This window comes from Etheostoma spectabile, unplaced genomic scaffold (assembly GCF_008692095.1).
Source record: "Etheostoma spectabile isolate EspeVRDwgs_2016 unplaced genomic scaffold, UIUC_Espe_1.0 scaffold00007218, whole genome shotgun sequence".
NCBI classification, from domain to species: domain Eukaryota; kingdom Metazoa; phylum Chordata; class Actinopteri; order Perciformes; family Percidae; genus Etheostoma; species Etheostoma spectabile.
This window is the reverse complement of record NW_022603470.1, coordinates 47487-63771: the sequence shown is the minus strand read 5'-3', so window position 1 is coordinate 63771 and position 16285 is coordinate 47487. Positions and strand designations below refer to the sequence as shown.

At 39.0% G+C, this 16285-nt stretch overlaps 1 protein-coding gene and 1 pseudogene across 1 annotated transcript; one reads left to right on the top strand and one right to left on the bottom strand.

Moving 5' to 3' along the window:
• Window positions 1-4961: 4961 nt before the first annotated feature.
• Window positions 4962-9851, top strand: LOC116678392 (N-acyl-aromatic-L-amino acid amidohydrolase (carboxylate-forming) B-like; annotated as a pseudogene).
• LOC116678393 (claudin domain-containing protein 1) lies at window positions 9085-16080 on the bottom strand. Its single transcript, XM_032508314.1, has 4 exons — window positions 15279-16080; window positions 12607-12714; window positions 12254-12391; window positions 9085-11567 (listed from the first exon to the last, which is right to left on the bottom strand). The coding sequence occupies exons 1-4, from the start codon at window positions 15568-15570 to the stop codon at window positions 11347-11349; spliced, it is 759 nt and encodes a 252-aa protein (XP_032364205.1). The 5' UTR covers window positions 15571-16080; the 3' UTR covers window positions 9085-11346.
• Window positions 16081-16285: the final 205 nt, after the last annotated feature.

The following is a 16285-nucleotide window of genomic DNA, read 5'->3' as shown; positions in this document are numbered from 1 at the left end:
TTCTTACTCTCCATTAATGAAAGGCTGAATTTAAAATTGTTTAGCTCAGGTGCAAGGGAAAACCAGATCTTTATGCATTTTTTCCTGTTTAATTTAAGAAGTAGATGGACGAGTAGAGAACTAAACTCACACTCATTAAAAAAAGGTGGCATTTCATGTGTTTAATATAGACATCAGCTCTTTTCGGTGAATGTTATATTACACAAAACTTGAAAGCTTATTCTTTTTTTAAATATTTTAAATTTTTTTTTTTTATTCAGAATTAGAAATGGGGTTCCAACGGGTTGTAATCATTGTCTTTGCAGCTGTAAGTCCAGAAATACATCATGTTTCTGAGTTCCAAAGAGCTGAAAGGCTGACAGGTCATTTAGAATCAAGACATCGACAGTAACAGGCACAGTAACATTAATCAAGGTTGAAACTTGGATGCAATATTGCTCCAGAACTGACCAACGGGACAGCACTCCCAGAACATGTGTAGTTATGTACCTTGAGCTTTTATAGGGCAGAAAGTGAAAAGTTATTTCCATAGTGTCTGCAGATGTGGTCTTTATTTCAGAGTGACCCACCTCCACAAGAAACACTGGGAACCACTACCATCATTATAATTAATTATTAATTAATTAATAAGTAAGCGAACAATTCTCAACCATACAACAGGTGGAGTGCTACACCTACACTTACCAGTTTATTTACCTCGGTGGCCACCCATGCAAACCATGTCTACGAGTAATGACTAATGGGATTTTTCGATTACATGATACTACTCGACTCAACTCGACTCGACTTGATTTTGGTTTCCATTATGAAAAAAGTCCTTGTAACTGCAACAGGTACTTTTTTTTATTAGCACCTCCGTTGAGGTTCCAAGCGAGCTGAGGAGGCGATACCAAAGGTGGGTGAAAACCTGCAGACCACTGGTGATCTGAGAGAATCACTGTTCACTGCGTCATCATGCTAGCGACAGACGGGGGGTCCTGAACAAACCTGCCATTTTTAAATACTTTAGCCAGCTGTGTGTTTTTGCTGCCTCCAGCTTCTTTAGAAACTTTTTGCCACATGTCGAGAATCAAAAACAACACAGCTTCGACGTCACGTCGAGCCGAGTAGAGCTGGTCCGCACTGTAACTGTCCACAGTGGTATTTAAACTAATCTTGTCTGCATGTGTATTAATTTTGTTTTTCTCCATAAGAAAAGAATTACCATTTCTTTCATAATATAAAACAAAAAAAAGCATCTTTCATACATATCATTCAGGTGCTTTACAAAAGGGAGAAAAAACAACAATTTAAGACGCAGTTCAATAGAATCAGCAAGAGGCAAGCAACAAGTTACTTCAGTGCTACTGCTTCATCTTTCATCACAGTGAGGGAGCAGAGACCATGTACTACTCTCACTGCCTTGGCGCTGACCCTAAACGAGCTTGAGGGGGGGCGTGGCGCCTACTGACAGCCGGCGCCGGCCCGACCAGCGCCTGATGGAGGACGGCCGCTGGGAAGAGGCCAACTCAGAGAAGCAGCAGCGGCTGGAGGAGAAGCAGCGCAGCGTCCGGGCGCGAGAGAGAGAGGGAAGCTGCCAGCCAGCGCACCTCCAGCCAGTCAGAAGAAGGTGAGTGTCTAGTGTGTGTTTACTTTATCTGTATACCTCTCTACCATGCATGGGGGAAATCTAAAAGGGAAAAAAAAAAAAGAATTCTGTAATCCCCCTTTTCTCTTCCAATAGCTGCTGATGAGGACTCTCTTACTGATCCGTCCATAAAAAGCAAGTACTCCTTTACTGCCAAATGCCATGCTTCCATTTATGTTTATGTCTTCTATTTTCTTTTGTCTTTTTTGTTAACACAATTTTTCTCTCTTTAAGGTGCACCTCATGACAGCTACCAGGCACTTTGGTTTGAGCGCTGTGAGGATCGGATCACAGGTGAGCAAATACATATCTATAAGGGAGGCTACTGGGAAGCAAAGGACCGTGGGAGCTGGGAGGGCTGTCCCGACATCTTTGACCTCGGCTTTGACTGCCCTTGAAGAGAATGATCCATCAAAGCCGCCTGGTGAACAGCTACTGCAAAGGCCGGCTTGTTCCCCAACTTGGACCGCGGCTCCCTCCAGTGGCACTCTGTTTTAAGAGATTTCCAGGACGATCACTGCTGTCTGATCCAGAGGGGGAGCAGGGTTTTTCTCCAGCCTCCCTCATCCCATTTTGGTTCCTGTCTTCACACCTACCCCCTTGTTGCTGTAACATGTGTGAGAGGACTGGAATGAAAATGTTTGTGCTACTTTGACTTGGGTCAGGCTGAGAATAAGGGGGAGTAAATGAAATAGGCAGGGCTTCCAAATCATTAGTTAAAAAAATGTTTTTAGTCTCTCTGCTCAAGCCTGTGCAGCTTTCAGATCAGGAGCAGAAGAGGTTTCATGCTGATAACAGTAGTTCTATTGCCATCCACAGCGTGGTGTGCTTTGGTAATAACACTAAAAAAACAGGGTAAGACCTGGTTAATATATAAATTATATATAATTATGATTCACATAATTTCATTAATATGTTGACTGGTGGCCTTCAAGACGTAAGTGAGGATTTCTTGTTTATCTCTGATTTAGTGTCTTAATGTAATAAAGTGAAGGTTCTAGTGTGCTTGTGTGTATGACTGTATATCTGCTCTTCCATCCCTTTACAACACTGCCACTGTGCAGTATACTGTGTTTAAAAAAGTAACGATTGCCCAAAATACTGGTTGAACCTCCACACTGTCATTTTTTATACTTAGAAGATTTGTTTTTCTTCACAAAGGCCTGATGGAAATTATGATGGTGAAATTGTTGATGTGGCTCAAAGGCCTAAAGTTTTGCCTTAGAAATGAGCAACCTGCTCTCACTTGTTTTTACATCACACTGAGTGGATTTGACGCTGAAATTTGTAGCTGGTTTCTTGTACAAACGTTATAAACTTTGAAGAAGTAGTTGGGAAAAGACTACATAGCTGCAGAATGGCAAAACACATGTTCCAGTGCTGAGAAAATCTCACATTAGTGCAGTTTTATTCAATAACAATTACATTTTCACAATATTGGAATAATGGTTGAGCCATTTTGCAGATGAAATAAGTGAATGGTAACTGTGTTACATGGCAGTAAAAATGGAATGGGAGATGTGGTGCGATTTTTGTGTTGAGAGGAACACAGACAAATGAGAAAAGAAAAGTAAATGCAGTGGTAAAAATAAACCTTTGTGTATCGGCTGAAGAGTTCATACATATGCAAGTACATTTTGACACCAAAAAATGGGATATAAGTGTGTGTGTGTGCGTGTGTGTGTGCCAAGCGTGTGTGAATTTTATAATTTTGTTTGTAAGTGTACTTAAAAATGAAGAATAAAGAAATAAAGAGTTTAAAAGCATTGAAAATAACAATGATTTTATAAAGTAATGAAATTCACATAGTATTGAAAACTGTAAGGTAGTTTTTGTCTTGTATTTTTTTGGTTCCTCGCCAATGAATGAAGAGGTCTTCATTTTCAGAGCAAAGGGAGTTTTCATACTTAACCGAGAGGGAAGACGTGACATTGTTCAGTACTTCGTATTAACAAAGACAAAGAATCTGTAATAAACAAATGCTGTGATGTCAAACAATTGCTTTTTACACTCTTGTATAAATTTCATATGTTCCAACATTTCCATTAATTATTAATTAGCTAACACAATTCAAGACTTGCCAAATCGATTCTTTGGGAATTTCTGTCCTCATGTTCAGTAGAAGCTCCAGACGGGACAACATATGTTGTCAATAAAATAATAAAACCTAATGGAAACCGTTTTGTGGTTCACTTGATTTATTTATATTTAAAGTAGTTAATATTGTATCAATATATACTGAATTTGCTTTTTCACAGACTTTAAAGCTAATGACAAGTCCTTTAAAAATGTCATTGCCTATTTGATTCGGGCCAAATATTGTTAAATTTACCATCAAAGCATAATTTAAACAAAATAGTGCTTTTCAGAGTTAAGAAAAAAAAAGACAAAGCATTAAAGCTGCATGAAGTAAAAGTTAAAGGTGGACTGACAAATCCAGGGCTGGGCCATTTTACGACGGTATTAGCTTATTACGGTTAAATCAGTATTGACGTTAACGTTGTGTTAAACAACAAGGACTTGCATTACTGACATAGATACAGTATGTTTGAGGCCTTGATGCCATTACGGTGTCTCTGTTACACATAATGTCAAATAGACAGCACTGACAGATTTATTACTCCTAGCTTTATGGCTCTGTGGATGGTAAAATCTGTCTACCACTGTGGCCCAGGGGCCCTAGTGTCTCCACTAGTGGATGGGTTGTCACGTAATTGGGTGCAGACTTTGGTTTATGACCAAATACTTGCAAAAGTAAGGACATTCCCATCAGCCTCAGCTGTACTTTGTCTTTAGCGCATGAACACTAAAGTCTAAAAGTGAACATGATAAACATTATACCTGCTAAACACATGTACTGTATGTTAGCGTTTTGCTCAAAGAACAGCCTCACAGAGCTTGGTCAGAATTAAAAAAACTAATGTAAGACATCTTTATCAAATGGTTGAATATGTTATGAGTTAAAGTAAAAAAGAAAGACTAATAGCTCATATAAATGTATTGATGATAAATAGTATAAACCTGCTATTCTAACTTTTTCTTCAGCATTCAACCTCCTTTTAATTACAGTTTAATATTAAATCTGTGTTCTTTTTAAATCACCAGCTGGTTCTCTATTTTCAATGCGAGAAGAGCTGTTTCTTTCACTGTACACACACAGGTGCCTCTACTGCTGTGTCATGCCAGCAGATTTATTTTCAGCCAATTTTCTGAAAGGCAGACTGGAACCTACCATCCTATACATGGGGCAGAGAGGAATGGGGAGTTTGGGAGGGGCTTACAGTTTGGTGGACCTGACAGCTGGTTGGGACCAAAGGAAGCAATCGATGCACCACATCACACTCAGGACACACCCTGCCTACGCTACAGTGTAGTACAGTGCAGTGCAGTGGACAAGAAGTGATAGAGAGACGGTGAGAGTTTGCATCAGGCAGCTACAGCCTGTACAGAGGGAGGGATGGGAATGCTGAATCAGTGAAACTGCATGAAAGCCTGGGAGAGGGTGGAAGAGGGTAAACGGCAGGGGAGAGGGAAGAGAAAGGGTAGGGACAGGGTAAGATGTACCGTACGATGCCTTGTCATTCATTTAATCTCTTATTTGTGAATGTGGAGCTGACCGTTCACCCTGTTTTACTTAGAGTTAAGAGACTTTAAACAGTGTTCTCAGTGCTGCTTTAGAGTACATTACATTTCTAGGGTTTAAAGCCGGAACTGCCCCTTTACAGTTTCCAGCAAACCAGAACAGCGAGGTAAGGTTTCACAAATCAATATCTCTGCTTTGTGTTGCAGTTATTGTCTACAAATGTGCTCAGTGACATCCACACTGGAGTAACTGATACCTCCCACTGAGTGAAACAAAAGGGAAAATCAAATATACATGCGCATTGATGCATACGGAATAAAAAGAGACACAAATAGTGTACGATCAGAGAAAATGCAAAGCTATCTGTGCATGTGCTGCTCAAAACTGGATGAATATACAGTGATATAGGCTAAAAAACAAAGGTTTTTTTGTGTACATCCTCAAATTCTTGCACCTTCTAAACTGTATCTCTGCCTACTCTCACTCAGATGGAGGTAGACGAGGTGGTGTGTTTGCCAAGGTTGCCCCGGGTCGCTGTGTGTGGCGGTACACATGGCAACGAGCTGTCTGGGGTGTACTTAGTGAGAGAGATGCTGAAGGAAGAGAAGAAAGTGATGGAGAAGGAGGAGGGAGAACCCCTGTCAGTGCTGATTGTGCTGTCAAACCCACGGGCCATGCAGCAGTGCCGCAGATACACCGACACAGACCTCAACCGCTGCTTCACCCACGCCAAGCTCAAGTAAGTCGGGGAGAGATGATGATGCTCTTGGAAGCAGTTGTGATGATGAGTTGTGATCACATTGTTTCTCTGTCTTCCAGTGGTCCCATACCAGACGATGCCCCCTACGAGATAATCAGATCCAGAGAACTGAACGCCATGCTGGGTCCAAAAGGAAATCCTGAGGCGGTTGATCTTGTTTGTGACCTCCACAACACCACTGCCAACATGGGCCTGTGCTTCATTGCGTATTCTGACTGTGACTGGATCTGCCTGCACATATTTAGATATCTGCAGGCAAGCACAAACAGTTCCCATTCACTCAAGTAAAAGCAATTCACCCTGCATGTTTGAGAGTTTTTCCAGGTTTGGGAGCACTTAAATGGAACAAAGAACTGAGTTTGTTAATGCCAGAAATCTAAAGTTGAGAGTGACATGTCATTTTCAGAAGCAGATGCCAGATGTACCAATGAGGTACATCCATTTTGACATCTCTAATAAAGAATCATATTCCCTTGATTCAGTGGGAAAACATGGCTTTGGTAAGGTTTTTTTTTTTTTTTTTTTTTTTTTTTTACCATAATACTTGTTTATCAAAAGCATTTGAATGCTGGCTAATCAATCATATTTATCATCTAAAATCTGTTTCCTGCAGCAATGGAGATCGGCCCACAGCCCCACGGTGTGGTGAGGTCAAACATCTATACGACAATGGAAGTTGGTGTGCAGCACATGCTTGATTGGGTCCGTATCTTCAACTCAGGTGCAACTAAAATCAGAATACCAATGGAGTTTATTTGTCTCCAAAATGTCCCAAATCTGTGCATCTTTTAAGTCCTTCTTGGTCTTGTTTTAAAACTTTCTTTCATTTACAGGTACTATTTTTGAAGGAGGATGTGTGGATGTGTTCACTTTGATTAAACATATTGACTTCCCAGAGACAGCGAGACTCGAAACATCACAGCAGCCATTCATCCTCAAGTCCAGGTATATTCTTAAACCTATATGTGGCATCGAGCTTTTATAACAGAAGTTGCCCTCAAGATTTAAATGCTACTAATCTGGATTGAGCTGAATTTAAATAAACCAGGGAGCAATAAACTAACAAGCCAAAAATATAAAAAAATAAATTACTTTACATACAGGGCAGCTAAAGACATGAACAAAAAAGAAACAAAAAGTAATAGTAGAATAATAGAAAAATAACAGTGTCTGTTCAATTCTGAATTGAATTGAATTGAATTGAATTGAATTGAATTGAATTGAATTGTGTGAGGGTGTTTGTGTGTGTGTGTGTGTGTGTGTGTGTGTGTGTTTAATAGCTTTAGTGATCACAATACAGGGTGGGGCGTCTTCCTTTGGCATGGCTTCTTATCAGAGCAGCAATCATCAAATGGCATGACGTCCATATCATGGTTTTCATACCAGTACAACTATTATTAACAGCTTGTAATTTGCATATTGTTTTTCTGGGTCACTTATCAAATTGTTCAATAAATGCATTTTTAGGGTTAAAGAAAGAATTCTGTAATTTGGTATTAATTACAGAAAAAAGGTTAACCTGCTCCAAATCCAATTAGTTAATTCAAATGAATTACTGGTGTAACATAGACAGTCTTTTAGTAAGTGCACAGTAGGCCTGCTGAACATGCAAAATGTGAAATTTGTCAACAAGCTAGCATACAATTCAACATAATGAGAGTTTCTAACATTTCTAATAATAAATTATAATTCACGGTGGAGCTTTTTTCCTCCAAATCCTAATTTACCTATCTTTGGTCACAAATTATATTGTTATAGGAATCGTGTAGTAACTAGTAACTACATAAAAAAAGTAACTACATCAAATAAAGTGTTGCCCTTTTTTCTGTTTAAATGATGGTGCAACGTATTATTGAAAGGCAGGGTACTGATTACTATGTTACAAATGACTAGCAATCAGTAGTTTTTTTTTTCTTACAATTGTTACAAATTTCAAGAGGTGACATTTTGATTATGATTGCAATAAGAAAACAATGGAACTGGACAGGTTGATCAAGCTGAAGCTGATACGATCAGTGGATTTCAGATTGAGTTTGAAGGTAGTGCCTGATGGTCATGCTTTGTCACCGTCTGTGACTGGCATTGCAGCCTTTCTATAAATAACTAGCATTGGAAAATTCACAATGTAGTTTGTGTTGCTATGTTTCAGAGTGTTGTGTAAGTGGTGTTCGGCAGTCATCCTGTGTGTCAGTGACGTTTGAAGTGTCACTTCAGTTCAATGAGTATTTTTATCAGGACACACAATCAAGAAGGAACTTCCTAATGCTAATACTAACTATTGATTAAAATGGCTGGTTACTTTTCATATCAAACAGAAAACACTGATCAAATTTTCAAATTGTTGTTTCCAGTTTTATAAAAGTGCAATTCGAAATTGCTGGGGAACTTGTGGTGGTGAACTGGAAAGTTGACAGTATTGCCAACTTTTAGAGGCAAAATTAATTTTCACACATATGCACACACACACACCATCAGCACTAATGCAAACACAGACTAGCTGTTTCCCCCTGCTTTAAGTCTTTATGCTCAGCTTATCTTCTGCTAGCTCTAGCTTCACATTTAGCATGCAGATATGAGAGTGGCTTCCCATTTACTGTATATCTGACTGCTCATCTAACTTGAGCAACTTTCTTTAAAACTGTTCTTTGAAACATTTTGCAGTTTTTATAAACTCTGTAGTATGGAGCTGGTTTTGACCTGTTGTTTGCTACCTTGCTGCTTTTAACCCACGCACATATAAATGGAGATTGCCTTGCAAATGTTTAATCTCAAAGGTGTTGCTCATAAAGTATCAACCTCATTGGCTGTCCTTCCCCACAGGACCGAGACTTCTGCCTGCTCCACCCTGAAGACCCACTGTTCCAGACCTTCTCAGGTGAAACTCTGAGGTATAAAGGCGATGAACCTCTTTATCCTTTCTTCATCAATGAATGTGCATATTATGAAAAGGGCATTGCTCTCTCCCTGGCAAGGAAAAGATGTGTTACAATTCCTGCAATCCGGGTGCAGACGGAGCAACAGCAACAAGCTAACGAACAGGAATTTGCATCAGAAGAAGAGGAGTGAGGATGGACTTGACACACACAACATGATGAGACTGATGTGACTCTGAAATAAATTTTACGAAAAGCTTTTATTGAAACAAGAGCAGTTGCTTGGAACACACACGTGTACGCCCGCTTACATTCACACACAATATTTAGGTGTACATTTATTAACTGTTTCAGCTCACAACTGGAGAGTGACCGTCACTGTAGATTCACAAAAGCAGTCATACATGGACACTTGCTGTTATATTTACGCTCCAGTAGATTGGGGGATGGAATGATTTCTTGACGTAAAAGTCTGAATATGCAAAATACAATCTAATTTCTCATAAGACTCATCAGACCACATACAGTGCATCATTTCACAGACATTCTTTAGTTTTATGAAACTGTGAGACTGGTGACATATCTGCAAATATACGGCATAGTAAAGTAAGACTTTTTTTTCTAAATTTATTTTGTTTTGGGACACATCTTTAAAAAATAGAAATTTACTATGGACCACTACAGCAATATTCAGGATACGTTCAAAATAATTTAAGTGCAAAGGATCACTGTAGCTTACCAAAATATGGCCTTTAATTTACATTCATAATGCCTAACAGGGAAACGCTGTTTCCATTCATTCCTGTTGAACTGAAATGGTTGTAACAAGTGAATAAAAAATAAATGAACAAATATTAATCAAATAAATAATAACAAACACAACTATATTTACAAAATGATGCCAATGTCTGTAAGCATGTAAGGGCAACTAAACTAAACAAGAAATTGTTAAAAACCACGACAATGTTTAAAACATAACTTTTTGATATTTTCTACAAAAGCCTAAAAGATCAGTCAAAACGTTAGTAATGCTTGAAAATAGCAAAGAAAGCAATGAATTGGGTGAAGAAATGTAAAACAAACACAATCTGACCCTAATAATGGCCAGGAATAAATACATGTCACTTAAGTTAAAAAAGGGATGTCAATCTTTTTTTGCAAGAACAGAAATATTCATCGTCACTCTGAATCATTGATGCCCACTGTCCAAGTCTGTGTTTTGAAGCAGCTAAAGTAAAAGACTGATTGCACAACAGCAAACCTGTCTAAATAAATATAAAATGAATTCCTACGTGACTTTTGGCTCGCTTCAGTGCCAGTACACCTACGTCAGCTGTGTTCCAATAAATGTGTCATTTAACGAAACTGTGATTTTGGGTGTGATCAGTGGTGCATAAAATAGGTCAGTAAAACAAAAGGTATGTACCAATGCCATTCCACAAAACTTAATAAAGTATATTTTATGTGAATACTGTATATGTAATAACCTGTAAACCTCAAATTAATTTGCGACTTTATAACACACCTGCCGTTAATGAGTTGTTTTAAAATATTTCATACTTTTTGTTTGTGAAAAATTCCCAGGTGTCCACAATTGTGATAGATTTTATCCAGTTGTGTGTATCTTCTTTGTTTGATTTGTACATTACATCATAGGACATAGCCAACAACAGTCTTAGGAATCCAGCAAATTTAGCATGCTTATTAAAAATTGCATACTTTAATGACAATTCCTATTACAATTTGGGTAATCTGTATTAGATTGATGAAACTCCCAAACACAAATGCCTTTAAATAGACAACGTTGTGTTTCTAAAAGGATCTTATTATGCTTCTGCTATTATATTTCTGTATTAGGTACAATGGGAACACAGCAACATTCCTATAATCAGATTGGACAGGGCATGAAACTAGCTGCAGATAAGAGAACGAGAAATGTCAGTAAATATTCCTCATTGTTTAGGAAACAGTTCATGCACATCTACAGTAAAATATAATAAAAAATAGGTCAAAGTTCAACCTGTTTCTGTAATAATTTAATTGGTTGCCTTAATTTTTTTTTTATTCTTTCAAATAAATTTGGCTAATCTAAGGATTTGTTTAAATCTTGTCTGATCATGTTGACAGCTGTTCTTCCTTCCACTTTATTTTTTAATGATGTTTCTGCATTCCTAAATGCCAGCAATGACTTTGTTTCTTTTCACTTTTTCAATGTGAGCCCACTTCTTATTCAGAATGTGTAATATGTTCTACTATACACATCTTTCTGGTTGACCTTTTGAAAACCAATTCCCGTAACCAGTAGATAAAGATAAAAATCTAATCCTTTATCGCGACAGACAGGGTCATCATTACTATATACTACATGCACTTTAATCCATCAGAGGGAATAGCGCACAGATTAATCCACATCACATTCCTCTGAGAACATTATAAAATGCATCTAGATGACAGAGTGGGATATAAATTTAAACAGGGCCAAGATTCAGAGCTGAATCTCAGTCTATGCCACCCGGTAGGCGGTCATACGGTAGTAGTTCTGACTGTGGCTGCGTGCTGCCCACACCAGCAGGGCAGCGGCCATCATGTGGAGTGGGGAGGAAATGAGGGCCAAGTAGAGGGACCAGCCCAGAGAGCCATCCACCTTATCAGGCAGCATCGACACCCTGTGGAGCAGGTCCATTCCCGCCAGGTAGCAGCACACTGTGGCTAAGGTGAAGAGGCCTGCAGGGCACAAGGAACAAAGTGATTATAAAACATGCACCATCAATAGTATGATTACAGTTAAGGTGTAACCATGTGATTGGCCCGCTGACTTGACTGGCACTGTGGAATAACAACAAGGCTCTGTGCAAACACGTTGATTGTCAAGTTGTGGTAGAATTTGACATTATGTAACACACATTTGACCTTATACTGTTGTTCATAACCTAAATACCTATAGAAATAATTACATTCCTATCAACCTCACATCTTCTTTCTGCTTATTGCTTATTTGTAAATGTTAGTAATATAATGTTTATACCATGTTGAACATTATACCAGCTTAACATCAACATGTAAGCATTGTTATTTTCGAGCATGATAGCATGCTGACATTAGCACACAGCTCAAAGCACAGCGTCAGGTTAAAGCTAGCATGGTTGTAAGAATATACCGTGTTTGTTCTTTTAGCAGGTGTGTTCCACCTAATGGATTCAGGGAAAGTACTTTTTTTCTAACAGTTTTTGGTTGTCTGTATGTTAATGCCTGAATGGACTATTTATTTATTTAGTTTGGGATTGGTCACATTCTGAACATTACTTTTAAAGACTTGGATTAAAACTGGAACCCTTGTGACTACCTCAAGCTTATTTAGCCACATCTGCCAGTTACTAACAAGTGGGTTGGTGTTGCTGAACAGGTCTTACCAGCCAGCAGGTGAAGTACTCCTATGCCAAGGGTGGGTGTGAGACTTCGGCAGAGGCAGGCACAAAACCCAGTCAGGGCTGCCAACACCACCAGACCCAAGGACACCAGTGGCAGCAGAAACTGGCACCTCCACAAGTCTAAACACATATGCACACAGACACAGAAACAGTTACTAAGTCTTTATTTCCTCACCTTATTATGCATGACAGAAGACGCAGCCCTGATTGGGGGCAATGTATTATTCAACACCATATATTGGTCATAATTAACGAACTACGCAGAGAAGAGGCTAGTTCTTACAGGTTCATTAGATCACTTCAAAAGGGGGAAAATGTGTTGTGACTGAACTTACATGTGCGCAGCATGTCTTCTCCACTGTTGTGGTTGCCTGGTTCTTTATACTTTGGAGTGAACTGCTGAAGTAGAGTGAAGCTTCGACACTCTAGCATAACCTTGACATCTGAAAAAGATTACGAACGTTATTTAATTTTTATTTCACTGCAATAGCAACATGCATAGAGGAAACTTTTTCCTTATCTGTTCTGACTGCTTAAATGCTACTTCACTGCAACAAAAACACATTTTTTAAGGTGAATTACTAATTAAAATGGTACAACTTAATGAGAGTTAGGGATTAAGATACTGATTTTTATGTAATTTATGCTGTGAACAGTTATTAGTTGATCAAATGATTAGTAGATTGCGATTTAATTGGCAACAACAATTGTGATAAAAGATTATCTATAAATATCATATCTATAAATGTAATTAGATGTCATCAAACAAAACTGTGATTCTGGGTGTGATCAGTGGTGCAATAAAATATATCATAGTATATTTTATGTAATACTAGGAATGGGGGAAGAGAGAGGTGGTCACATTCAAACATGGGCCACTGCATTAAGGACTGTGCCTCAGTATATGGGGCGCACGCTTGATCAGGTGAGCTAACAGGGCACCCCCTTTAAGTCATTTTTGCCTTTTATTCAAAGGTACGAGCTTCTCAAATGTGTAGATTGGCTAGTTTCCCAGTTTACTATGATGTATGTTTACTTAGGCTTCAGGGAATAATGATGGCCATTTCTCACAATTGTCTAACATTGTATACACTGAACAATAACTTAGTTATAAATTATTGTCAGACCTAATAATAATGCAAGTAATTGCTGGCTGCCGCCTTACAGTAATCCTATAATTAAATAATACTATCTTGCCCAAGGCATTACAAAACAATAAAGCCAATTGATTAAGCACTACACAATGAGAATATTACAAACTCACACAATAAAGTCTTAAAACCTTGTGACTCATAGTTTATATTGTACTTCAGTGGTGCAAATTAAAGAAAATTAATACATATAACCAGAGAGGGAGTAAACCTGGGGTTTTTGAATTCCGTCTGGATTGCCTGGTTGGCAACCCAGCCCTGATCATTAGGACCAATCCATCTGACAGGATTTTGGTGGCTTCACATACACTGAAATATTTTACCTTAGACAACCCCCAACAGCTTATAACCTATCTTCACAACATCTGCGTTCAAATTAATTTAAGTGAAAAGGATCACTGTAGCTTACCAATATATGGCCTTTAATATACATTCATAATGCCAAACAGGGAAATGCTGGGTAACTAAAGTAAACAAGAAAGGGTTAAAAACCACAACAATGTTCAAAGCATAACTCGAATATAGAGATATTTAGATATTTTCTACAAAAGCTTAAAAGATCAGTCAAATTGTTAGTAATGCCGAATATAACAAAGAAAGCAATGAATTGGGTGAAGAAATGTAAAACAAACACAATCTGACCCTAATAATGGCCAGGAATAAATACATGTCACTTAAGTTAAAAAAGGGATGTCAATCTTTTTATGCAAGAACAGAACTATTCATTGTCACTCTGAATCATTGATGCCCACTGTCCAAGTCTGTGTTTTGAAGCAGCTAAAGTAAAAGAGTGATTGCACAACAGCAAACCTGTCTAAAAAAATATAAAAGGAATTCCTACGCGACTTTTGGCTTGCTTCAGTGCCAGTACACCTTTGTCAGCTGTGTTCCTATAAATCTAATTAGATGTCATCAAACAAAACTGTGATACTGGGGGTGATCAGTGGTGCAATAAAATATATCATAGTATATTTTATGTAATACTAGGAATGGGGGAAGAGAGAGGTGGTCACATTCAAACATGGGCCACTGCATTAAGGACTGTGCCTCAGTATATGGGGCGCACGCTTGACCAGGTGAGCTAACAGGGCACCCCCTTTAAGTCATTTTTGCCTTTTATTCAAAGGTACGAGCTTCTCAAATGTGTAGATTGGCTAGTTTCCCAGTTTACTATGATGTATGTTTACTTAGGCTTCAGGGAATAATGATGGCCATTTCTCACAATTGTCTAACATTGTATTCACTGAACAATAACTTAGTTATAAATTATTGTCAGACCTAATAATAATGCAAGTAATTGCTGGCTGCCGCCTTACAGTAATCCTATAATTAAATAATACTATCTTGCCCAAGGCATTACAAAACAATAAAGCCAATTGATTAAGCACTACACAATGAGAATATTACAAACTCACACAATAAAGTCTTAAAACCCTGTGACTCATAGTTTATATTGTACTTCAGTGGTGCAAATTAAAGAAAATTAATACATATAACCAGAGAGGGAGTAAACCTGGGGTTTTTGGATTCCGTCTGGATTGCCTGGTTGGCAACCCAGCCCTGATCATTAGGACCAATCCATCTGACAGGATTTTGGTGGCTTCACATACACTGAAATATTTTACCTTAGACAACCCCCAATAGCCTATTTTCAGCCTCCAGATGTTTAACAGATATTTATCAAAAAAATCAGCTTAGTTCTGTGATAATACACGAGAGACACAAAGTGATGCTATTTACAATTAAAGGGTAACACAGGTCTGAGATAATCTGACGTCTGAGACAGAAGCTCATGACTAATCTGTGTGTAAAAGTGACATACAGTGTCATTGGGCAGGTTAGGTCAGTTAACATACCTGGCTCTTTGTACCAGTGTGCGTTGGCAGGAACGAGCACACACCTCCACCAGAGGCCCACAGTCCCGTTGAGGCGGAACAGGGTGTCGCTGTAGGTTTTCTCATCAAACTCCCCGTCCATGAACTCCTCATACATGGAGCGCACATCGGACACGTTGGCCTCTCCGCGCACGGTGGGGCTGCTGTACTGGTACCAGTGCTGCGTCCCGATGGCCACCGAAAGATACACGGTGGCCAGTATGCTCAGCACACAGGCGATGACCAGAGCTGTAGCGTAGCGGTTGTCAACCATTGTTCACCGAGCTGGAGACACGTCAAACAGGGATTAAATTGATGCCAGCGATCGAGTTGTCGCGCATCAATCTGGTCAATCTGCAATGCTTCCTGTCAAACACCCGTAAACAAGTCACTCTGGCATTGCCATGCCTGCAAAATATTGGCCTTGCGTGCAAAAGCTAACAACAGCCTTTTATTTTATTGACTGATACTCATCTCCAGTGTTGTCCTAACAGTCAGCGTCGGCAGCCCTGCAGGGCGGCTCGGATGCGCCATCTGTTCCCTTGTCCCACTTCCACAGATGGTGGATGGCCTGACGCTACGACAGATGTCACACAGCTAGTTCGCAATAATAACCTTTAGTCCTTACCAAAGAAAGTAGCTACAGTATCAGGCATATCTTATTTAATAGCCCAGTAGGCTATGTTATGTCCTGTACCAGACTGAAAACGCAAATTGCATGGTTCTATTTTGGACGACGGGGGTGATGCCGGGTACACCCGAGATGTAATCCATGCGTGTTCCTCTTCCGGTTCCTCTGATCACCAGATTTAAAAATTACCCTTTTCCCACGAAGCTAGTGTCTTTTATTCCATCGATGTTATTGAGAGGGCAGAAAACACACGACCCTTCTGGGAGCAAGATGAGCAGCAACACAGCATTAGCAAAAGGTAAAGGTACATAAAAGGTACACAAAAAGGGTAGAAGGTAACAAATAATTAGTTACCCTT